Source organism: Saccopteryx leptura, chromosome 1 (assembly GCF_036850995.1).
Source record: "Saccopteryx leptura isolate mSacLep1 chromosome 1, mSacLep1_pri_phased_curated, whole genome shotgun sequence".
In the NCBI taxonomy this organism is placed as follows: Eukaryota; Metazoa; Chordata; class Mammalia; order Chiroptera; family Emballonuridae; genus Saccopteryx; species Saccopteryx leptura.
The window spans coordinates 139,592,262-139,618,654 of NC_089503.1; the positions used below are offsets into that span (position 1 = coordinate 139,592,262).

Below are 26,393 nucleotides of genomic sequence, written 5' to 3' on the forward strand. Positions count from 1 at the left end.
AAGTAGGCAACAAACTTTAATAACCACTTTGCAAAGAGAAATATCCAGTGTTCAATAATCCTAAGAAAATTTGTTCAACTTTATGTATACTCTGAAAAATATAAATTGAAACCAATACTAGACACCCTCCAGAAGAGTGAGAATATTGTTAGTGAGAATGTAGAACATTGGGAGTCATCCTCTGGTATTGGGACTGTAAATTGATACAACCACTCCACAAAACAATAAGCATTTATTGCCAGAGTAAAAAATATACATACTCTGTGACCCACTGAGTACATAATGATCAGAAATGTATGGGCATGTTCAAGGATGTTCCTGATAGCATTATTTAGAACAGCCAAAAACAAGAAACAGCACAAACATCCATCAACAGTGGAATGGTTAAAAATTGTGGTCAAGTCATATAATAGAATACTATATACTAGTAAAAATGAATGACCTATAACTACACACAGCAACATGAATAAATCTCACAAATACAATGTCCAGCCAAAGAAGCTAGACACAAGAAATATGTGATTCCATTTATATAAAACAGAAAAAACTGGCACAGTTAAGTATTGTTTAGTAACATGCTGAAGTGGTAAAATTATAAAGCAAGGATGTGATTCTCACAAAGGGCAGAGGAGTGATTGCTTCTGTAGGGGAGGGCGAGACAAGGCAGTGGCCGGGCTGGGCAGTAGGAGCACTTCTGCAGGGCCAGCAGGGTTTGAGCTCCTGACTTGGGTGTCCACTTTGTGATAAATCATTGAGTTAGTTTTAAATCTGCACTTTTCAGTATGTGTGTTACCTTTCACAAAAAATGCAAGATGAACAAACACATGCATACAAAAAATTTTAAATTTCTATTCATTAGGTATTTTTATCCTTTTGGTTTCCAATTTTCTGTTATTCCTAGAATTTTTTCAGCAGCCTTTTCCTGTAAGTCCTAACCATTGTCACCAGGCTCAATTTAATGACAGCTACAAGAATAATAGAAACTACCATTTCATAACTGCTTACGATGTTCCAGGATCTATACTATAAGTTTTATATGTATTATTTATAGTCGTTCCTCAGCATCACTGGGGGGTTGGTTCTGGGACCCCCACAGATACCAAAATCTCCAGATCCTTATATAAAATGTCACAGTATTTGCATATAACTGTTTTCATTGGGGCTGCATCAAGGTATTTGCATGGATTGAGCGTAGTGCTCAGCAGTGGCAAATTCAAGTTTTGCCTTTTGGAAGTTCCTGGGACTTTTTTCCCTAAATATCTTCAATCTGCAGTTAGTTAAATCTGCAGGTGTGAAACCGCAGATGTGGAAGACCAACTGTAATTTCATTTCTATTTATATGGACACTACCACCCTCATTTTACAGATAAGGAAACGGAAGCAGGAGGACTCATTTGCTCATTTCACAGCACCATGGGACTAGAAGAATCTGAATGCTTGAGTCTTTCTCTGGTATTAACCTGCAGGGAAAGTGTGTTCCTTTCATTCACTTGCTTCTCTGAAGGTTTTGTTCTCATTTCTTATCACTGATTGAGAAAGAGCACAGCTCGAAGGCCATTTTCTTATGCCTTTGGCAGTCCTTTTTCTATCACATCCAAATATCCCAACTCAAATATGCCCATGAAAGATTTTCCCTTTCAACAATGAAATTACATTTTATAGAGTAATTTTACAAGATTTTCCATGTTAGCTTAACTACTTTCAAAAAGTTTACTAAAGAAGCCAAGATATAAAATCAGGAAAATGTTATAATTTCTTTTGGTGCAGATAACATTACAGGATCCCAGTTTTCAAAAACCAGTGAGGTGTCATGGTTAAGAGCACAGCCTTTGAAGTCAGAAAAATCTAGGTTTGTGTCTTTACTGATGTCTCTATGCTTTTGGGTAAATTATTTGGTGTATCTGTGTATTTCTTAATGTTCTTGGTTACAACCAAGTACAATTTAAGCCACAGGGTAGGATTCTCAAGTAGCTGCACACAGAATGGAACAAAGCACTGAATAGCTTTTGGCGGGAAGACTGGTGCCACTCCAGAACCTTTGATGCAAGAGCGTTAGACTCTTTCTAGCATCTATAATCAGACACCTCACCCTAGCTTTTTTCTAGCTTTCTTGAGCACCCACCTCCCAAGAGACAGATGCTGATTCATTGAGCACGTATCAATCTTTAATCAGGGACAGGATCTATTATCAGAAGAATGAGTCAAAAAATAAAGCTAGGCAAACAAAAACCTACCTATCTTTGGTCTCTTTTCACATCAGTTTTCTCATCTGTGAAATTAGTATATTTATTTCTTTATTGTAAGGTTTCAGTATGTAAAGTATACAGTATTTTAATAAATTTCTTTCTACATATATATGCATCTTCTTGGTCCTGTTTTTTTGGAGAGCCCTAAATTAAAAATAAAACTGAACAAAAAATAATTTTTTAATTTTTCCAGGTGTGTGTTTGTTTGTTTTTTTTCAGAAACTTGGGCCCAGTCCAAAAAGGGAAAGGAGGGGAGGAGACACCTTTTAAAACACACACACACACACACACACACACACACACACACACACACACACACACACACAAAATTAACTATAATTGAGCATCCTGGAATTGGAAAACAGATCACTACCAACACAAAAAACACTATAGAAAATAGGATTCTTGATTTAGCAGATGACACTCAATTTTTTTAAATCTTGAAGGTATCTTTGTATTATTTGAATAAAACAAAAATGAGACTAAGTTCTGTGGTATTAATATTTTCCTGAAATTTAACAAGTGTAATGCAATCTTACTTTGGATCTTTTCTGCTTGTTTCTTCTTGGTTTTAGTTTAATGTCTTTCACTTCCTTTCCTAAACAGTTGTATAATGTTACTGCTGTGCTCCACAAAATGTCTACCACAGTCTGGTTCACTTCTTACCCACCCAGCCCACCTCTGTTCCTCAGAGGTTGCATATTGAACATGAGCAAAGTTGTTCTTCCAGGGTTTGTAAAGCCCTTTGGGATTATTGCAAATGAATGGTGTTATATAAATGTCAGATTGTTTCATAACAGTTCTTAAAACAATGAGATAATGTCTGTTAAAGAATTTTAAGTTCCACGGAGAAATGCAGGGCATAAGAACAAGTCCCATTTTTGTGTTATTTCCATGTATTTTTGCTATACAATTTAACTCGGTGTAGTATCACGTAAAGATAGTTTGAGTATGTGTGTGTGCATCACTAACTATATAGAACTAAACTGTTTTTCTTGCTTCATTTTGTCATTTGAGTCTAGTAAATTTGTTACTAAATACTAGTTAGTGTAAAATTAGAACTCTAAAGCAATTTCTTTTTAGAATTAAATATAGTCTTTTTTTCTCTTAATTTAGACCTTTGTACTTATGCAATATTGGTTTTCCTGTATATATTAATGATTTAGTGAGTTTATAAAGACTTCAGTGATGCCACTTATTTAAAATAATTCCAAAAATCTTTTTCTACTTCTAAGCTACAGACCCACATTTCCAACTCCCTTCTTAAATAAGTTTACTTAAAGCTAATAGTAACCAAAATTAACTGAATTTTCTTCCCCACAAAAACAAGCCCCAAACTAATTTTTCTACCATTATTATTAATGGCACCACTGTTCTCTCAACCAGCCAAGTTAAAATATTTTAGTATCACCTTTGGCTTCTTCCACTTCTTTACTCACCCCTCTCCCCAACCATATAGATAACTCTGTATATTTGTACTTGTCCTTTCATGCCTGTTACCTCATTCATTGCTCTAAGTATGCCTTTCACTGTCTCTTCCTAAATTATTGTAACTAATTCCTAATAGGTTTCCTCATCTCTGGTGTTCCAGTTAGTCCTGCATTTACAGAACTAAGACACATAGGACCTGGGTTTTAATCCTGGCTTCACCTTATACTAGCTGTTTCCCTTAGGAAATTACTTAAACTCTCTGAATCTCATTTACATCATGTTGAAAATAACTACCTCATGGGTTAATTCACTGTAATAATCTAAGATAATGTATTGTGTTAGTCTGTACTTCATTGCTTTCATTGTCCAAGCCATTTAGCTAGCTAGTAAAGGAGATTCCTGTAAGCATGTGGTGGAGTCTCATGAGCACCCAAAGACAAGAAGCAAGGAGTAGCCTGACCAGGTGGTGGCGCAGTGGATAGACCGTTAGACTGGGACCCGGGGGACCTGGGTTTAAAACCCTGAGGTCACCAGCTTGAGCGTGAGCTCATCTGGTTTGAGCACAGGCTCACTAGCTTGAGCCCAAGGTCGCTGGCTTGAGTAAGGGGTCACTCAGTCTGCTATTGTTCCCAAGTCAAGGCACATGTGAGAAAGCAATCAGTGAACAACTAAGGTGCCCTCACAAAGAATTGATGTTTCTTATCTCTCTCCCTTCCTGTCTGTCTGTCCCTCTCTCTGTCTTTCTCTGTCTCTATCACACACACACAAAAAAGAGTAAACAGAGAACATGATAAGAAACTGAGGCAACTCTCCTTCTGGAGCTATGTGATCTGCTTCTTTTTCTGTATCTGCCTTGTACTCTTCTTGGTATACACACATACATATGAAGACACACAACATTTAAAAAAAAATTGAGATTAGCAACATGGGTTTGGAAGCATTAGATATGAGTTAGAACTGTAAACCTGTTATGTAAAACCTATCTGATCTTGGACAGATTTCCTACTTTTTCTATCCTTCAGTTTTTTTATTTGAGAAATAGGAATGCCATTCTATCAGTTAGGAATCTTATGATTTCAAGTGGTTAATTAGACTTTGCTGAAAACCTACTTACATTGGGGCGAAAGGTAGAACTGATTTTAGGCACACAGCTATATCAGGCTATAAAGGCAGGTGAACCTTTCCTCACTATATCTCTATTTCTTTTTTTTTTCTTTTTTTTTTTTAATTATTTATTCATTTTAGAGAGGAGAGGGAGAGACAGAGAGAGAGAGGAGAGACAGAGAGAGAGAAGGTAGAGAGGAGCTGGAAGCATCAACTCCCATATGTGCCTTGACCAGGCAAGCCCAGGGTTTCGAACCGGCGACCTCAGCATTTCCAGGTCGACGCTTTATCCACTGCACCACCACAGGTCAGGCTATATCTCTATTTCTTAATCCTTTTTTCTTACATGCACCTCATCTTTCTCATACACACCCTAATTTGTGCCATTCGGACTTGCCAAACTCCATGGGTTTGAATTGTCATAGCAGCTCCTCACCTCTTCCAAGGTTCCGATCCAGTGGACAAGGAAGTTTGTCCCAGATATCTCAACAAAAATTTCTTATTGTCTCATTGCTGCTAATACCATCATATGCCCAACCCTGAGTTGTTTATTGTACTTGTGAAATTAAAGGCTCCAATGGGCCATTGGCTAGTCCTGAGTCACATGCCATTTTTCAAGCCAGAAATAGGGTCAGCACCACAAGAGGTAGGCTCAGGGGAGTAGGGAAAGGTATGTCCACCATCCTCACAGCATTGTCCAAAGGATTAAATCAAATAAAGTAAGCAAAAACCCTTGATCTGTGCCCATCCTGTTCTCTAGCCAACAATATGCAGAAGTCCGCATGATCTGTAATACAGATAGATATCAAGCCCTTTTTTCCATTACTTCCCCAGATTCTACATTCTTCCCCAAATGCCCTCATGGAACCTTGACTACACTCTTTCTTGTCTATGTCATGTTTCTTGTGCATTCCTATACACATTCCAGCATTTTAGTCTACAGAATTTTTGTCTTTCATGTCCCATCTCAAACATTCTACCTCCAATGAATCCTTCCCAAAGTCTCTGAGAGTCTATCTAAAATCTCACAAAATATGCGATTGCTGATTCCCCTGCCAAATGATGCACTATTCTTCATTTCTAGCTTTCAGCCACAGACACATTTCAAGACACACTTACCTGGACTTTCTTATGCTATGTACCAGGTACTGCCTTGTATTAATCTTATGTATCAATCTATATATATCATATGTTCTAAAGGCACATTAAATATTATTTCATTGAGTGAAATATAATTTCAACTAAATATATGTAATTTATGAAACTTTAAACCATTTATTTTATTCAAGACAAAACTTTAATCTTACTTTAAGGAATTTTATTAACTTGACTCTAGTATATCTTAGATCAGGGGTCCCCAAACTTTTTATACAGGGGGCCAGTTCACTGTCCCTCAGACCATTGGAGGGCCGGACTATAAAAAAAACTATGAACAAATCCCTATGCACACTGCACATATCTTATTTTAAAGTAAAAAAACAAAACGGGAACAAATACAATATTTAAGATAAAGAACAAGTAAATTTAAATCAACAAACTAACCAGTATTTCAATGGGAACTATGGGCCTGCTTTTGGCTAATGAGATGGTCAATGTCCGGTTCCGTATTTGTCACTGCTAGCCGTAACAAGTGATATGACGTGCTTCCGGAGCCGTGACGCATGCGTCCTGCATCACCGGAAGTAGTACTGTACATGAGCGACGCCTCCACATACAGTACTCCTCTCATTGACCACCAGTGAAAGAGGTACCCCTTCCAGAAGTGCGGTGGGGGCCGGATAAATGGCCTTAGGGGGCTGCATGCGGCCCGCAGGCCGTAGTTTGGGGACGTCTGTCTTAGATATTTAGCAGTGATCTGATGAACCAACTATAACTCAATTCCTGGTAATTTGCAATGTTGATATCATGTCATAAAAACCTTTTTTCATAGTTTTGCTTTTTTCTTACATGCATTAGGAGTCTTACTTGATTTTCTATTCATTAATTCATAGTTATTGAGTTTTTGAGTGCCTGCTATATTAAAGCATTATTCAAGGCACTGAGGATATAACAGAACAAAATGATGAAATGTCAGTTCCCATGGGGCTTACATTGCAGTTTCGTACGGCGTGGGTATGGTCAGGCAGGAAAGAAGTAAAAACACAATACAGTAAGTTCTTTCTTAACATGATTAATAGGTTCTGTGACTTGAAGCAAAAAGACATTTAGCAAAACCAATTTTATCATATGCTAAGTGATATAAACAAGAGTTAAGTTCCTTCAACATATTATCAATGTTATAATGAAATGATGTTGAACAAAATGATGTTATTCAAGGACCTACTGTATAATATTAGGTAATGACAATTCTAGAATTAAGGTGTCAGAAAGTTGGATGGTTGGTTGCTTTTTAAATTCTATGTGTTGTAATATTAGTGTTTAAAATGAAATTACTGGGTGGTAGACTTCAAATAAATAAAAAAGAAAGAGCATATTATATTACTTCCTTCCTAGAATTATCCCAGAGACTGCCTTTTCAGCTTCTTTAACTTTCTTACTTTTTAATCTCTCTAAAATGGGATTAGTCACTATTCTATATAGTCAGATTCCTTTGACTTGCTCTAAAAATTAAGAGGCATTTCTAAAAACTATTCTCAAAAATATGATGAGGGGTGAACACACAATACAGTGTACAGAAGATGTGTTGTAGAATTGTGCTCCTGAGACCTGTATGATCTTGTTCATCAGTGTCACCCCAATAAAACCAGTTTAAAAAATGGAGAGTTTTAGCGAGTAATAGCCATGTTTGTTGAACATCAAACATCAAGTCACATTGTTCTGCTGAGTACTGTAATGGTGAATAGAATTCTTTAGGTAGTTAGTATTATTACTAGCTTAAAATGACATAAATATAATGTGTGCATATAAGCACAAATGTACTTAATATCTAATTCAGATTTCTCAAGGGCTAATTTTTTTAACTCAACTTTTATTTGAGTTTATATATTTGTGATTTTTTTATATTTTTAACATTATTTTTGTTTTTTATAAATAAATTTTTATTAATATTAATGAGGTGACATCAATAAATCAGGGTTCATATATTCAAAGAAAATATGTCCAGGTTATCTTGTCATTCAATTATGTTGCATACCCAAAACCCAAAGTCAGATTGTCCTCCTTCACCCTCTATCTAGTTTTCTTTGTGCCCCTTCCTCTCTCCCTCCTCCCCCTGCCCAACCACCACACTCTTGTCCATGTCTCTTAGTCTTGTTTCTATGTCCCACCAATATATGGAATCATGCAGTTCTTGGTTTTTTCTGATTTACTTATTTCACTCCATATAATGTTATCAGGATCCCACCATTTTGTTGTAAATGATCCGATGTCATCATTTCTTATTGCTGAGTAGTATTCCATAGTGTATATGTGCCACATCTTCTTTATCCAGTCTTCAATTGAAGGGCTTTTTGGTTGTTTCCATGTCCTGGACACTGTGAACAATGCTGCAATGAATATGGGGCTACATGTGTCTTTACGTATCAATGTTTCTGAGTTTTGGGGGTATATACCCAGTAGAGGGATTGCTGGGTCATAAGGTAGTTCTATTTTCAGTTTTTTGAGGAACCACCATACTTTCTTCCATAATGGTTGTACTACTTTACATTCCCACCAACAGTGAATGAGGGTTCCTTTTTCTCCACAGCCTCTCCAACACTTGCTATTACCTGTCTTGTTGATAATAGCTAATCTAACAGGTGTGAGGTGGTATCTCATTGTAGTTTTGATTTGCATTTCTCTAATAACTAATGAAGATGAGCATCTTTTCATATATCTGTTGGCCATTTGTATTTCTTCCTGGGAGAAGTGTCTGTTCATGTCCTCTTCCCATTTTTTTATTAGATTGTTTGTTTGTTTGTTTGTTTGTTTGTTGAGTTTTATGAGTTCTTTGTAAATTTTGGATATTAGGCCCTTATCTGAGCTGTTGTTTGAAAATATCATTTCCCATTTAGTTGGCTGTCTGTTTATTTTGTTGTCAGTTTCTCTTGCTGAGCAAAAACTTTTTAGTCTGATGTAGTCCCATTCATTTATCTTTGCCTTCACTTCCCTTGCCTTTGGAGTCAAATTCATAAAATGCTCTTTAAAACCCAGGTCCATGAGTTTAGTACCTATGTCTTCTTCTATGTACTTTATTGTTTCAGGTTTTATATTTAGGTCTTTGATCCATTTTGAATTAATTTTAGTACAAGGAGACAAGCTGTAGTCGAGTTTCATTCTTTTGCATGTGGCTTTCCAGTTTTCCCAGCACCATTTGTTGAGAGGTTTTCTTTTCTCCACTGTGTGTTGTTGGCTCCTTTATCAAAAATTATTTGACCATATATAAGTGGTTTTATTTCTGGACTTTCTATTCTGTTCCATTGGTCTGAGTGTCTATTTTTCTGCCAATACCATGCTGTTTTGATTGTCGTGGCCCTATAATATAGTTTGAAGTCAGGTATTGTAATGCCCCCAGCTTCATTCTTTTTCCTTAGGATTGCTTTGGCTATTCGGGGGTTTTTATAGTTCCATATAAGTCTGATGATTTTTTGTTCCATTTCTTTAAAAAAATGTCATCGGAATTTTGATGGGAATTGCATTAAATTTATAAATTGCTTTGGGTAATATGGCCATTTTGATTATATTTATTCTTCCTATCCAAGAACAAGGAATATTTTTCCATCTCATTGTATCTTTTTCAATTTCTCTTAACAATTCTTTGTAGTTTTCGTTATATAAGTCCTTTACATTCTTTCTTATGTTTATTCCTAGGTATTTTTTTTGTTGTTGTTGCAATCATGAAGGGGATTATTTTTTTGAGTTCGTTTTCTAATATTTCATTGTTGGCATATAGAAAGGCTATAGACTGTATGTTAATTTTGTATCCTGCGACCTTACTGTATTGGTTTATTGTTTTTAGTAATCTTTTTGTGGAGTCTTTGGGGTTTTTGATGTATATTAATTTTGTACATGTTAATTTTGTATCCTGCGACCTTACTGTATTGGTTTATTGTTTCTAATAATCTTTTTGTGGAGTCTTTGGGGTTTTCGATGTATAGAATCATGTCATCTGCAAAAAGTGATACCTTTACTTCTTCTTTTCTATATGGATGCCTTTTATTTCTTTCTCTTGTCTGTTTGCTCTGGCCATGTTGCTTCTAACACCATGTTAAATAAGAGTGGAGAGAGAGAGTAGACAACCCTGTCTTGTTCCTGATTTAAGGTGTAAAGTCCTCAGTTTTATGCCATTTAATATAATGTTGGCTGAAGGTTTATCATATATGGCCTTTATCATGTTCAGATATTTTCCTCCTATACCCATTTTGTTGAATGTCTTAACCATAAAGTTGTGTTGTATTTTATCGAGTGCCTTTTCTGCATCTATTGATAAGATCATGTGGTTTTTGTTCTTTGTTTTGTTGATATGGTGTATTACGTTAACCGTTTTACGTATGTTGAACCATCCTTGAGATTCTGTGATGAATCCTACTTGATCATGATGTATTATTTTTTTAATATGTTGTTGTATTCGATTTGCCAGTATTTTGTTTAGTATTTTAGCATCTGTATTCATTAGAGATACTGGTCTGTAGTTTTCTTTTTTTGTGCTGTCCTTCCCAGGTTTCGGTATGAGGGTTATGTTGGCTGCATAAAATGTGTTTGAATGTATTGCTTCTTCTTCAATTTTTTGGAAAACTTTGAGTAGAATAGGAACCAAGTCTTCTTTGAATGTTTGATAGAATTCACTAGTATAACTGTCTGGGCCTGGACTTTTATATTTGGGGAGGTTTTTAATAGTTTTTTCTATTTCCTCCATGCTAATTGGTCTGTTTAGGTTTTCTGCTTCTACATGACTCAGTCTAGGAAGGTTATATTGTTCTAGGAATTTATCCATTTCTTCTAGATTTTTGGATTTGGTGGCATATAGTTTTTCATAGTATTCTACAATAATTCTTTGTATATCTATGATGTCTGTGGTGATTTCTCCTCTTTCATTTTGGATTTTGTTTATATGAGTCCTTTCTCTTTTTTCCTTGGTGAGTCTTGCCAAGGGTTTGTCAATTTTGTTGATCTTTTCAAAGAACCAGCTCCTTGTTTTATTAATTTTTTCTATAGTTTTTCTGTTCTCTATTTCATTTATTTCTACTCTGATTTTTATTATTTCCTTTCTTTGGCTGGTTTTGGGTTGTCTTTGTTCTTCTTTTTCTAGTTCCTTAAGGTGTGAAGTTAAGTGGTTCACATGGGCTCTCTCTCGTTTGTTCATATAGGCCTGAAGTGATATGAACTTCCCTCTTATCACTGCTTTTGCTGCATCCCATAGATTCTGATATGTCGTATTGTCATTTTCATTTGTCTGTATATATCTTTTGATCTCTGCACTTATTTCTTCTTTGATGCATTCCTTTTTTTAAAGTATGTTGTTTAGTTTCCACATTTTTGTGGGATTTTTTCCCTCTATTTTGCAGTTGAATTCTAGTTTCAAGGCTTTATGATCAGAAAATATGCTTGGTACAATTTCAGTTTTTCTGAATAATCTGATGTTATTTTTGTGGCCCAACATATGGTCAATTCTTGAGAATGTTCCATGTACGCTAGAGAAAAATGTATACTCTGTCGCTTTGGGATGAAGTGTCCTGTAGATGTCTATCATATCCAGGTGCTCTAGTGTTTTGTTTAAGGCCAATATATCTTTATTGATTCTCTGTTTAGATGACCGATCTAGAGCCATCAGCGGTGTATTGAGGTCTCCAATTATGACTGTATTTTTGTCAGTTTTTGTTTTTAGGTCAATAAGTAGCTGTCTTATATATTTTGGTGCTCCTTGGTTTGGTGCATATATATTAAGGATTGTTATGTCTTCTTGATTCAGTGTCCCCTTTATCATTATAAAATGACCATTTTTGTCTCTGAGTACTTTTTCTGTCTTGTAGTCAGCATTATTAGATATGAGGATTGCTACACCTGCTTTTTTTTTTGGAGTATCGTTTTCCAGCCTTTCACTTTGAATTTGTTTTATTCCTTGTTGCTTAGATGTGTTTTTTGTAGGCAGCATACAGTTGGATTTTCTTTTTTAATCCATTCTGCTACTCTGTGTCTTTTTATTGGAGAGTTTAAGCCATTTACATTTAGTGTAATTATTGACACTTGTGGGTTCCCTATTGCCATTTTATAAATTGCTTTCTGTTAGTTTTGTATCTTGTTTGATTCTTCTCTTGTTTTTCTATCATTTGTTTTTGTTTGTTTGTATTCCATACTTCTTTCCTCTGTTCCTGCCTTTTTTAAGTCATGTACTTCTGTGGTGGTGTTTTCAAGGGTGGTTACCATTAAGTAATGAAAAGGGTACCTACCATATTCATTGTAGTACCCTATCTTATGAGTGTTTCTGCACTTCATTGTCCTTTGCTACTGTTAATCTCCGTCCTCTCCCCCTTTTTTTTTTCTTTTGTTGTCACAGTTTAAATTTGGTTTTATTGTGTTCTTGGTGGAGCTTTTACTTGTGGTTTTGTTTTCTTTTGTTCTTTGAATCTGGTTGGAAAACCCCCTTTAGTATTTTTTGGAGTGTGGGTTTTCTGATGATAAATTCTTCATCTTTTCTGTATTTGTGAATGTTTTTTATTTCTCCTTCATATTTGAAGGACAGCTTTGATGGGTATAGTATTCTTGGCTGAAAGTTCCTCTCTTTCAGGGCTTTAAATATTGGGGTCCACTCTCTTCTAGCTTGTAGAGTTTCTGCTGAGAAATCTGATGATAATCTAATAGGCCTTCCTTTAATATGTTGTATTCTTCTTTTCCCTGGCTGCCTTGAGAATTTTTTCTTTGTCGTTGGTTTGTGCCATTTTCATTATGATGTGCCTTGGAGTAGATTTGTTGTGGTTAAGAAAACTCGGTGTTCTGTTTGCTTCTTGAATTTGAGGCTTTAGTTCTTTCCACAGACTTGGGAAGTTCTCGTCTATTATTTGTTTGAGTATATTCTCCATTCCATTTTCTCTTTCTTCTCCCTCTGATATACCTATTATTCTCATGTTATTCTTTTTGATGGAGTCAGATAATTCCTGTAGGGCTTTCTCATTTTTTTAAATTTTTGAGTCTCTCTCTTCTTCTCTCTGTTGTGCCTGAAGTTGTTTGTCTTCTATGTCACTAATCCTACCTTCTCTCTGACCTGTTCTATTAGCTAAGCTTGTTACCTTGTTTTTCAGTTCGTGAATTGAGATTTTCATCTCTGATTTGTTTATATAGTTTCAATTTCCTTGGTAATATATTCTTTGTGTTTGTTGAGTTGTTTCCTGAGCTCCCTAAATTGCCTTTCTGTTATTTCTTGTATATCTGAGTATTTTTAGGATTTCTATTTTAAATTTTCTGTCATTTAGCTCCAAGGTTTCCAATATATTAAATTTTTTCTCCATAGATTTTTCCACATCTGTCTGTGTTACTTCTCTATCTTTTGTATCCATGATATTTGATTTCCTTTTTTCTTAATGGCTTCTGAGGGTGTTCTTCTTGATAGCACTAATGAGAATTAATAAAGAATAAAAAGTAAAAAAAAAAATGGAAAAAATTAGAAAAAAACACAAAAAGAACCAATAATAATTTATTATTTCTGCCCCCCTTTTCTTTCTTCTCTTCCCCTCCTCTCCCCTCCTCCTTAGGAAAACATTGTGATGAACTGTGAATTATATTATGCTAAATGGAACAAAACTGCCTATAACGGAGGGCCAGAGTTGGGGGGAAGTGTTCAAAGGGCAGAAAAGGAAGTAGGGACCCACAAAATGCAAAAAATGAAAAAATTGGGGTCAAGTATAAAATGATTTGCTTGTAAGTGATGGTCGACTAAGAGATATAATGAGAGGATAAGAGGGAAACAGCAAAAATGAAAAAAAAAAAACTATTGTATTAAGTGGAGCAAAGACTAAATAGAATGGAGATCCTGGGTTGGGAGGAATACTAATGAGTTAGAAACCAAAGTAAAAAGCACCCAAAATGCCAGAAAAAAAAAACTTGAGTCCCAAATTAAATAATTTGTTTGTGATTGAGGATTGAATGAGAGGAAAAGTAAAAGGAGAAAAGATGAAACTAATAGAGAAGGAGAAATAAGAAAAAGGAGGAAAGGAAAGGAAGAAAAAAGAAAAAAACAAAAAGAGAGAGAGAGCAAGAGTTAAGGGTTTTGTAGTGTAACCCTCATGGAGAGTAAGGAAGAATAAAAGAAATAAAATGTAACATTCATGAATAGTGTAGTTCAAGAAAAGGAAAGAATAGGACGGGCAGAGAATAAAAGGACCAAGGTGGAGGAAATAGAAATAATAATAATAAAGGCAAGAATATGAAAGAAACAAAAAAGTAGTGGAACAAGTTATAAAGTCTGTGGATTTTTCTTGATTTTGAGAGGTTAACTTCTTCTTCCTTTTTCTTTCCTCTCCCTCTTCCTTGTCGGTGACTCTGTACCCCAGGCTCTACCCCTGTGACATGCTTAGGTAGGGATTTGCAGTTGATGAGACTCTATGGCAATGTCATATATTTGGCTTCAGTCTCTTTGGTAATCAAGGCTTGTTAGTGTTTGCAGGCTCCGACAATGAGAGAATCCGTTTTCCCGGAGCCTCTCTCCTAGTCTCTCCTTCCTGAATTAGCAGCCTGATGATCCAGCTATGAGGCTGCCGCTGCCTCTGCCTGTGGAGTAAGAGGCTCAAAGAGCTGGCAAATCCCCACTCTATCCCCACTCAATGCAGGGCTCTGGGTAAGGCTCTGGCAGTCAGAGCCACCAGTGTAATCAGGTGAGGCTGGAAGCCAGTTGCTCTCAAGGTTACTTTCTATGAGCCTCCAGGCCTGTTCAGCATGCCTAGCACTCTGTGGGACCACTCTCCCCAGGCTTTCCGCACTTTGTAACCTGTTTTGGCCTGGAAGAAGATGCCCTAGTCGCTGCCTGCAGTACAGGAGGTCTTAACATCTGCCAAGTCCCTCTTTTTAGCATATATCCCTGAGTATGAAAGCTCTGCCAATCAGAAGTTGCCCCCATTCCTTTAGCAAGAGGCACTAAAAAATATCATACCTCTTGTCTTAGATCACTGAACTGAGAGAGATCTTGTCAATTAGAGCCGCGTAGGTCAGTTGGGAGGTGAGCAGACTGTGGGTTAAGCTAATTTCAGCGATTGGATCCGCTGATCTGCTCCAGAAAGGACTGCAAGCTGCCCGCGCGCCCCTCCCCCCCCCATGCTTGATTGTTAGCTTGAATGGCTGGGTGAGGTGCCCCACCCACCTAGAGATGCTGGGGCATAGGGAAGTTTGCTTTGGCGCACTCCCCGCGCACCGCTGGCAGCTGCTGCTTGTGGCACGCTGTCGTTTGCTCGCATGGGCTGATTCACCACAGGCACACTCTTTCTTCCGCCTGAACAAACATCCGTGCCGCAGCCTAGCCTCCTCCACACTCTTAGCCCCCCCCCCACTCTCAGTTCCAAGTGAAAGCAGCCTTTGCTCAGGTTAGTGAGGAAGGCAGAGTGTTTCTTTGTCCGACTTATTATTTCCTTCAGGGTTGATTATTTAGTCAATTTTTTGCTCGATCCTACCTTCACCTTCAGTGTGTGGAACTCCCATACGCTCCAAGGATAGATTTTTCTGTCTCTGGTTGATGAACTTGTTGAAATTTTGGGGAGATTTATCTGTTGCGCTCCTCACAGCACCATTTCTCTGACTCACTCTATTTGTGATTTTATAATGTAGCTTAACAGTTTTAGTTTAATAATAGAAGGATGGCAACAGTATCAGAACAGTTGCATCATTTAGTAATTCTGGCAAATATTCCACTAAAATAGGGAAAAATAAGACTTCACTAAAGTATTTAGGAGTAAAAAGCCATGGTGAACAGCAAAATATATAGTTTTAAGTATGATATGGAAAAAATGTATTATGCAAAGGGAGAGAATAAAAACCTGTGGTGAAATGGTAAAACTTGGTGATTTTGCATAAAAACATATGAATTTTCATATTGCTCTTACAGTTTTCTGTATGTTTAAAATTATTTCTCTTTTTAAAATTTTTATTAATTGATTTTAGCCAGAGAGGAAGGGAGAGAGAGAAAATGAGACAGGCACATCAGTCTGTTTCTGTGTGTGCCCTGACCGGCAATTGAACTGGACACCTTGGGGTTTGGGGATGATGCTCTAACCAACAGAGCTATTTCACCAGGCAGCTGCTGCTTGTGGCACGCTGTCGTTTGCTCGCATGGGCTGATTCACCACAGGCACACTCTTTCTTCCGCCTGAACAAACATCCGTGCCGCAGCCTAGCCTCCTCCACACTCTTAGCCCCCCCCCCCACTCTCAGTTCCAAGTGAAAGCAGCCTTTGCTCAGGTTAGTGAGGAAGGCAGAGTGTTTCTTTGTCCGACTTATTATTTCCTTCAGGGTTGATTATTTAGTCAATTTTTTGCTCGATCCTACCTTCACCTTCAGTGTGTGGAACTCCCATACGCTCCAAGGATAGATTTTTCTGTCTCTGGTTGATGAACTTGTTGAAATTTTGGGGAGATTTATCTGTTATTTCAAAATAAAAAAAATATTAAAATTAAAACATTTTTTAAATATTCAAATTGATGGGCTCAATTTTTTTTTTTTTCGCTTTTTTCTGATTTTACTTTATAAAGTATTTTAAACCTGTAGAAAAGTACAGGGATTTAACTAATTTACCCAACTAATCATAAATTTTTTCATATTTACTTTAGACTCTTTTTTCAAAATAAGCTTTTCAAACACCATTTAGGTCCCCCATATACTCATTTCTCTCCTCCCTGCAAGTACCCACTACCCAGAAGTGAATGTGTTCTCCTGTGCATTTTTTTTAACTTTTACTACATTATGTGTTTGCATGTAGCTGTTAAAAATAATATTGTTAGCATGCCACTTGTTACGTGGTATCAACATGCAGCCAGTGCACCTTGTTTTTTCACTTAACATTATGCTTTCCCCACTTACCCATGTTTTTATGTTCAGTGAATGTTTATTTATTTTAAATGATATGTTCACTGGATGCTTATGCTAATTTATTCTTCTCCTGTTCACAGAATTTAAGGTTCTTTCCATATATTTTTTTTAATTTTAAACATTTTAGGGACAGCATCCTTGTACATTTCTCCTATGTGCATAAATAAGAGTCTCTAGGGCTTGTTTTGAAATGGCATTGTTGGGTGTGAGTTGCCATCATCATCATGATCAGAATGGTAGGTAATGTTAACCACTGCCAGGTGCTGCTCTTAGTGCCCTGTCTGTACTAATTTATTCAATCCTCACAACAATAGGTAGACCTATTATTACCCACACTTTACAGATCAAGAAACTGTGAGTGGGTAAGTAAACTGTCCAGTATCCTGCAGGCAGAAAGCACCAGCGCCCCAGTGCAGTTGATGTATGTTCTTAGCTAGTACACTGTATACAACCCATATTCTGTGGGGCATACACCCCTTCAGGTCCTCTAAATATTGCCATTTGTTTCCAAAATAGTTTTACCAATTTATCCTCTCAACAGCTCATAGAAGTATTTTAGTTCTTTTTTACAGTTCTCAATTTGTAAATTAAAAAAATAATCCTCATCTATTAAAGTTTGTTTGGAATGTTTACAGAACTCCAAAATCTAAGTCTGAAAACCACTTCCTTAATGACAGTGTCTAGATGAACATGCTTTATACATAGACTCGTAAGGCCAGAATTACTGCTTCCTTACTTGACACCGTTTAGAAGAGCATGCTTTTCTTAAGATGATCAACTTTTTTACAATGAAAAGGAAGACAAAAATAAATTGAAAAAAAATATTGTAAATAAAAGAAACATTTTATTCATTGCAACAATAATACACTATAATATAAATGCATAATAAAAATATTTGTAATATTTTATATTATAATTATGCTTACATGCCTATTAATTTTTAATAATAATTGTAAGAAAAAAGTACTCATTTAGAATGAATATTTTTTTTGTCAATGTATCATCTTGTAACAATATATTGGAAATATCTGAACAAGAAATATCCTTCATATTGAATTTTACGGCAAGTGCTGCAGCTAGAGTATTAACATTCATCTTGATTTTCACTTGTCCAAAAATCATTAGCAATTGAAAAAACTCTTTCAACTGCTGCATTAGTTCCAGGGCAGCACAATGTAAATTGAACAAGAATAAATAAATTTTCACATGGAATATGTTCATTTTTGAAATGGCTGAATATTTCCACCCACCTTTTATCAATTTTGACGTGTTCATTTTCCCATTGTATTAATTTTTCAGAATACATTCAGTCTTCTAATTTCTTCAAAGAGACAATTGTCATCTATTTTGATGTCTGGCATTTTTTTAGATAAAAACCTAAGACAAGATTCAGTATCTGTCCAATATATTGTGATGAAGTCAAAAAATATCATTGAAAACTGTTATTTCCGTGATGTTTGTTTCAGACTATTCTTTGATATATTGAAAACATGTCCGGTAAAAATTCTGTACTTCTTTGATAAATTTTTCTGTTATGCCTAGATTTGATTCCTCTAAGTCTGACAATTTTCTTTTTATAAGGAAGAAATTTTCTTCAAAACGAGGTTTATATTGAAGGATAAAGTCATTCAAAATAAGACTAACTTCCGTAGCTGAAATGTGTTCACCTTCAATCTTTTGAATCATTTTGTGAAAAATAGATGCTTGATTATGTACAAAATACATTAATATCTTAGATATTTTATTATTGAAAAACAATTCTAGGATTTTAGGACATTTGTCTAAACTTAAAAAATAAGAACGGAGAGACTCAAATAATTGTAGAACACGTTCTATATCAGGTGATAGAGCAAGCCATCTAACTTTTGAATATCCTAAAAGTTTTTCATATTCAACATTTGCTTCTTCACAAAATTATTTTAAAGTAGCAACACGAATGTAAAACAACTAAAATGCAAATATATTGTAGTTATTATTACTTGTACATCAATTGGCATGGCACATGATATTGTGTTGATTGCATTTGACAAAATATGTGCATTACAGCCTATTCTTAGTATTTTTTTTGGAGTAACTCTTGTTATTTTACATACACATTATTCACCCCTTTGTGTCTTCGCCCACCAAAATTTTATTTGTATTATCAGCCTTGGATTTCAAATTGTTTTCATTACTCTGTATAGATGGTTTGACAGAATTTCAGAAATTTCGCCCACAATGGATTCTAAACTTAAAATTTTTACTTGAAAGCCCTTGTAACATTAAAATATCTTACTATTATTGGATACAATTTAATTTCATTATGATTTGATGCATCAGATAAAATCATTACAAATGCTGCCATTTCCAAGTCCTCTGTAAGTATTTTGTCTCAGTAATTTTTAAATACTGATTTCAAAATAGCCTCACATTTTGTCCTGGCACATAAAAATTTTGCATTGTGAAACTCTTTCAATAATTTAGTTGTACAATCCATACCACGCAAACTTTGTGAATTATGGTATGAAGTGCAAATGTTCCCTTCATTGCAGCCAACTGTTTTTCATCTTCAGAATAATTTGAAGTTTTAAAAAAACTTGTTACTTGACAACTGGAAGCTGATGCATCCAATGACTGCTTATGTTTGTTGGTGGTCAAGAGTTTTGTTATCCTGCTCTGCCCCAACTGCAATACAAAATTCCCTGCTGCAAATATTGCAGAAAACAATGGTATCTTTCTTTGATATGAGGAATGGAAGTTCCTTTTTCAATTTATTGTTGAAATGGCATCTTCTCTATTTTGATTTTTCCATCCCTTAAATGAAATTTAAAATTAAAAATAAAATATAGAGCTACATGAATGATGCAAGCACATTAGGAACTGAAAACATTGCATCATGGTAGGTGAATTTTCTGGAAGCTAAATTAACAAAACTAAATATCAAACAAAACCACTAATTTGGAGTGATATTCGGGTGTATTTATTACTTTCTAATTAAAAAATGTCTGTTTTATGCAACTATTTAATCAAAATGCGTTATTTATAGATATGGTTTGAGGTTAGATTTCCATGTTAAAACTCGAATTTCAGGAAAATACTTGTAAATAAAATTATACATATTTAGAAATTATTAAATAGATAATGAATTAAACATGAATTGTGCTTACCTATGACTGAATATTCACTGAGAAAGAAATAATCATGAGTCTACAATGTCATATGTGCCGTGTTGTGTTTCAGTAAGAAGCACACAGAGCCATTTGCACTCTCGTTATATCACGTGCTCTCTCAAGGTCTCCCGTGCAGAGCGTGTGCATCTCATAATCACATCTTGCTGCACTGTACTGATCCTTGACGAATCGTCAGGTCAAATACAAATACGTCACAGCACACGCAATGTATCGACTCTGCATCAGTCAAATACAGATATTTACAGATTAGTCTTCCAATATCAGAAAGGAGGACATGTAGAAGGACAGTTTTCGAGGGAGGACAGAACCTACAAAAGGACTGTCCTCCCTAAAGGAGGATGATTGGTCACCTTACTTTTATAGGATTATAAGGCTGGGATCCTTAGCCTTTAAAAGGCCCAGCTATAGGAAGTTTTCTTGAGTTCATCTAAAATCAAATTGTTCTCTCAACCATACACCCTTGAATTCTCTATAGCGTTTGATTGCTTAGGTTTCCTCTGCCACACTCAGCCAATAGACAGGTCTTATGCCAGGGGTCCTCAAACTTTTTACACAGGGGGCCAGTTCACTGTCCCTCAGACCATTGGAGGGCCGGACTATAAAAAAAAAACTATGAACAAATCCCTATGCACACTGCACATATCTTATTTTAAAGTAAAAAAAACCAAAACAGGAACAAATACAATATTTAAAATAAAGAACAAGTAAATTTAAATCAACAAACTGACCACTATTTCAATGGGAACTATGGGCCTGCTTTTGGCTAATGAGATGGTCAATGTCCAGTTCCATATTTGTCACTGCTAGCCATAACAAGTGATATGACGTGCTTCTGGAGCCGTGAGGCGTGCGTCCCGTGTCACGGGAAGTAGTACTGTACGTGAGCGACGCCGCACTTTGCGGCATCCCACTGACCACCAATGAAAGAGGTGCCCCTTCTGGAAGTGCGGCAGGGGCCAGATATATGGCCTCAGGGGGCTGCCCCGCAGGCTGTATTTTGGGGACCCCTGTCTTATGCACTCACTGGCTGTGGAATCTCTTACCTGTTTCTTCTAGTCTCCTAGGCTAGTTCCATTTCTTCAATTCTTAGCATTACAATAGGGAAACTTAAGCTGGTTTTTTTTCCTTTAGAATCTCCCAGAAGTGATTCATTTCTATACCTTAATACTAGAATGATCTTCTTACTGTAATCATTCTATTATTCCTTAGCTCACAAACTTTTAGTAGTATCTTACTCTATACTGTATTAACTATAAAATCATCTACCCATTCTCCATAATATTGCTTTCAGGTGATTTACCATTTTATCCCCTATTACTGTGCTATGTTCGTTCTGTCAGTATAACATAGATAAATGTAGAGTGGAGCTGAAAAATTGGCATTTCTATCAAGTTTTCAGGTGAAGCTGGCGCTGCAAGTCCTGTCTGGGTACCACACTCAGAACCACTACTCTAAATGGTGTACAGGACCTGGCATGGCGTCTTGGAAATAAGCTGCTCATGGCTCTATGTTGAATAGAATGAAATCTCTTTCTGAAGCCTAGAAAAACTAATTTCCTATAGGTTCCAGGGATTAAGCATTCAGATCATAAGAGGTGATTAATTATGTTCAAAGTAGTTTTAACTTCCTGAAAGAAGTTACAAGAACAGTACAATGAACGAACACATAGGTCTTTCACCTTGACTTGCCAGTGGTTTATGTTGTGTCATATTTGCATGTACACTGTGTATATTATGTCTGTGAATCTATTATTAATATATATAATGTGTTTTTCTTGAATTATTTGAGTGCATCTTAGTGATATAAGCTCTTTTCTCTAGGTAGTTGTATCTTTTGTCCTAATAATGTCTTTTAGACCTGTACTCTCTACTCCCCATCCAGGAATCAATCCAAAACAATGCATTGAAAATATATAGTTATGCCTGAGCAGGGTGGTACAGTGGATAGGGCATCCACTTGGGATGCTGAGGTCCCAGGTTTGAAACTGCAGGGTCCTCGGCTTGAGCACAGGCTTACCAGCCTGAGCGTGGGATCATAGACTTGACCCCATGGTTGCTGGCTTGAGTCCAAAGGTTACTGGCTTGAGCCCAAGGTCGCTGGCTTGAGCATGGGGTCACTCACTCTGCTGTACCCCCCCAGTAAAGGCTCATATGAGAAAGCAATCACTGAACAAGCAATCAACAAACAACGAAGATGCCACAATGAAGAATTGTTGCTTCTTATCTCTTTCCCTTCCTGTCTGTCTGTCACTGTCTTTCCCTGTCTCTGACTCTCTCTGTCTCTGTCAAAAAAATAAAATAAAATTGCTAAATGAAATAATCTTACATTTGTGAGATATTTTAGCCCCTCTGCCACACTGTCAGGAGCATGATTGTACAGAAATCTATCCAGACAGATGTGGGCTCATTACTCACTCTGATTTGGGGGATGGGCAATCTTAGACAAGTCATTTCCAACCCTCACTTTCTTTATCTGTAAGAGCAGAGTAATAATAAATACATAAATTTGTTATATAATAAATTATATATATAAATCACCAAATTACAGACTTTTCAGCTTAGGAAGCATTCAGCAATTTATAACCACTTTGTACATTATCAAAACAGTTATTTAGATGTGTAAACAAACAGCTTATTAATAAGTTTGCTAGTGTGCTGTGTCTATTACACTAGATTAAAGCACTTTTAAGGGCAGGGAGTACATATACTAGTAAAGGAAAAATGCAAGAGTGCTTTTTAAAATAAATGGACAATATGAATATATTTCTATATTCATAATAGCTTATGTTATATTTAAGATGAAGTTGGTTATACCCTTTTTATATAAATCCATAAATTAGGAACCATAATTTTATATACACCAAAAGATAGATGAATAGATGTGTTATTTGCTGTCAGAATGTGCTTGGTTAGCCTGTTTTTAACTTTTATGCTCGTAACAAGTAATGAAAGCATTGACATTCCATCATCAACCAAATATTTGTTTTGCTGCTACTTAGTTGTTACTGTAGACTAAATAATTTTTCTTGACTTCAGCAGCATAAATATGGTTTTAGTCCAGGCTTTGGACTTCAGCTTTAATTTTATTCCTCTGCATATTATGCCACATGTGTGCTTCTATAATAAAATTGTAAATGCTTTATCTTCTGTTGTTTAGTGAAGGAGCTCATTGTCCTCAGGTATACAAAAATGATTCCACAAAAAAAAAAAGAAAAAGAAAGATAATGGTATCTGCTAAAATGAAAGGATGAAAAAGCATGCTGGCATGGAACATAGAAATATAACTCTTCTAAAGAAAAAAACAGACATTGAAACTCTTAAATGTTTAAAACAGGGCATCCTGTATGCTTTTCAATAAAAACTGGTGATAGATGTGGTAAAATGTTTCATCAGTGTGAGTGTACTCCTAGGTCAGAAAAAGATGGAGACAAGGGGAAAAAATGAAGGTAATGATTAAAACAAATGTTACCCAGGATCATGGTCCTGTTGTGTCTCACCAAGGAAAATATGAGGATTATGTAAAACATTTATTTTCTATTCATTTTTATTTTTAAAAATTTAAAATGTTATGGAGATATTGATATGGGACAAAACATTTTAGAATGAACATTCTAACATTGATGAACTGATTTTTACAGTCCGTGAAGAACTGAGCCAAGATTAGCTAACCCTGCGTTAGCTTCTTAGCACTCTGTACTTACCCCTTATCTTACCACGTAGAGCATAGGGTGTGATTGCCTCTCGATTTGCTCATGTATACGGGGTGAGGCAAAAGTAGGTTTACAATTTTTCATATGGAAAGTAATACAGTAATTAATAAATAATAATGGAAGAATAAACTGTTTCTGTGTATTTAAAACTGTTTTTGCCCCACCTTCTATTACTATATTGTGAGCTTCTGAAAAACATAGCTCATATTGATCATAGCTCATTTAGTCCATGGGTACTTACTGAGTGTACTGTGTGTCAGGCACTGTTTGGACATTTTGGATACACTAGGTAACAAAATAAAAACCTCTGAATTTTTTCACAACGTATACTTATCTCAGATCATTACATGTACCCTTTAGATAACTTACAATTTTACTTGTCAATTATACCTCAAAAAAACAAACAAAGCCATCTCTGTCCTAATGGACCTTACATTCCATCCATATTTTCAAAATTATCAGCATATTGTAGCTTTCCCTCACGGTCGGTCATAAGATGTCTACAGCAGCACAAAGCTTCATGTCTTCATAGAAGAGCATCCAGAGCAGGAAGGAAAAGTGGTTGCAGAAGGCCTTTCTCCTCTTGGACCTTTCTCTTTATAGTAAAGAAAATCTTTGCCTGACCAGGCAGTGGCACAGTAGATAGAGCATTGAACTAGGACGCAGAGGACCCAGGTTTGAGACTCCGAGGTCGCCAGCTTGAGCATGGGTTCATCTGGTTTGAGCAAAGCTCACCAACTTAGGCCCAAGGTCGCTGGCTCCCCGTCAAGGCACATATGAGAAAGCAATCAATGAACAACTAAAGTACCGCAACAAAAAGTTGATGCTTCTCATCTCTCTCCCTTCCTGTCTGTCTGTTCCTACCTATCCCTCTCTCTGACTCTCTCTCGCTCTCTCTCTGTCACACACACAAAAAAGAAAATCTTTCCCAGAAATCGATACAATATCAGATGTCCTTTAACATATCATTAGCCAAAACTGGCTCTCTGAGAATAGACATGTGACCTGGACCAATCACTGGCAAAGAGAAGTGGAATTTTTTTAACTATAAGCAACTAGAAGAAACCACACTGACTCACCCGCGACTGTGCCATTCTTGCCTGCTCTCCTGTAACTGTGGATGAGCTGTTCATACTCCTGGGCCAGCTCGCCACCTGTGCACCAGATCCTGCTACCTCTCCCCAACTTGCAGTTCTCTTTCTCTCCTGCATCATCAGATTTCCCTCCTCACTGGGTCATTTACCAACAAGCATGAAAACTTGCAGGATTTACCGTTTAAAAAAAAATAGATAAAACTTATTTTGTCCCCACATTCATCTCCAGCTACTGCCCTTTAGCTCTATCCTTGTTTCCAGAAAAATTCCTTTAAAAAATGTACATGCTTGCCTTCTCCAATTCCTCTTCGCCCATTCCCTCCTGAATATACTCACTGCACTTCCATCCTTACAAGTCAACTGTTAGTCATCTTAAGTGATCTGTCACCAGCATTTTGAACTATTGATCACTCCTTTCTCTTTGAATCTACCTTTTTTACTTGACCTCCATTATCTTCTCTCATATGCTATACTTCTTTGATCATGTCTTTTAATCTCATGGATTTAGATGTCATCTATATGCTAATAATTTCCAAAGTATTTAATAGGAATCTAAAACTGAACATGCCCCAAACCTGATATTCTAAACCTGCTCCTTCTGAAATCTTCCTAAAGAGTCACTCTTGACTCCTTTCTTTCTTTTATACCCCCAATCCAATTGATCACCTAATCCAAGATATGTAATCTGACCACTTCCACTGCTGCCTCTCTGGTAAGTATCACAATAATCTCTCACCTAGATTAGTACAATTGGCTCCTAACTGAGCTCTGTTTCCACCAGTGGCCTCTGAAAGTCTATTCTCAACATAGTAGCCAGGATAATCCTTCTGCTTTTTTAAACCACCAATGGGTTTCTTAAAAGCCAAAGACCATATGTTTGTCTATAAGCATACAACTCTCCCCTCCTTTTTACTTCTCTTATTTCATCTCCTTATGCTTCCCGCTCATTCACTTTGTTCTACACACAGGAACCTCTTTGCTGATCTAAGTGCATGTTTGGTAGACTCGTTGTCTCAGGTCATTGCACTTGCTTCTACCCTGTCTAAATTCCCGTTCCTCCAGGTATCCACGTGACTCATTCCCTTACCTGTCAGCTCTTGTTCTCATTGAGGTCTTCTTTGGCCACCTCGACTTGGCACTCCCTAACTGCCCTTTCCAAATTCATTCTTCTCTGGATTATCTTATCACATTCTGATATACTATCTATTTTACTTACTCATTGTTTTCTATCTTTCCCACTAGAATTTTTGTCTGTTTTCTTTATTAATGTTTACCTGACACCTAGAATAGTATTTGGCTTGTGGTTTACCTAGCGTTGATAATGACACTCGCCCTTGCATATATCAGCATCTGTCTGGTAATAGTTGAGTCATTTGGATAAGAACTCATGTTTTTTAGATTTTCATTGACAAAGTGGTTAATGAAAAACATTGAGAAAAATATTTGAAGAATGAGTGAGTGAAATGAAAGATGAAAGATAAACTAAGTGACTTACAATGGTCATGGATTTGTCCTCTACTACTGAGCATTCTGTTGCCTAAACCAAATCTGTATTTTGTTAGCAAAAAAAGAAGATAGAAGAATTATTACCTTGGCAAGCAACTGTGCCTGACACAGGCTCATACTTGTGAATAACATTATGCCTTTTTTCTTCTCC

General features: G+C 36.3%; 1 protein-coding gene across 2 annotated transcripts in view; it reads left to right on the top strand.

Annotated features, from left to right (window-relative positions):
* The window catches only part of CWC27 (CWC27 spliceosome associated cyclophilin), a 199,451-nt gene that overhangs the window by 121,409 nt on the left and 51,649 nt on the right, over nt 1–26,393 (top strand). The window contains exon 12 of one of the 2 annotated variants that reach the window (XM_066360809.1): nt 1,367–1,676. The exons of the other annotated variant lie outside the window; for it this stretch is intronic. Within the exon in view, the coding sequence (XP_066216906.1) occupies nt 1,367–1,530 (164 nt within the window). The 3' untranslated portion in view covers nt 1,531–1,676. Of the gene's footprint in view, nt 1–1,366; nt 1,677–26,393 lie in introns of those variants that run through there. 2 annotated transcript variants of the gene reach the window in all.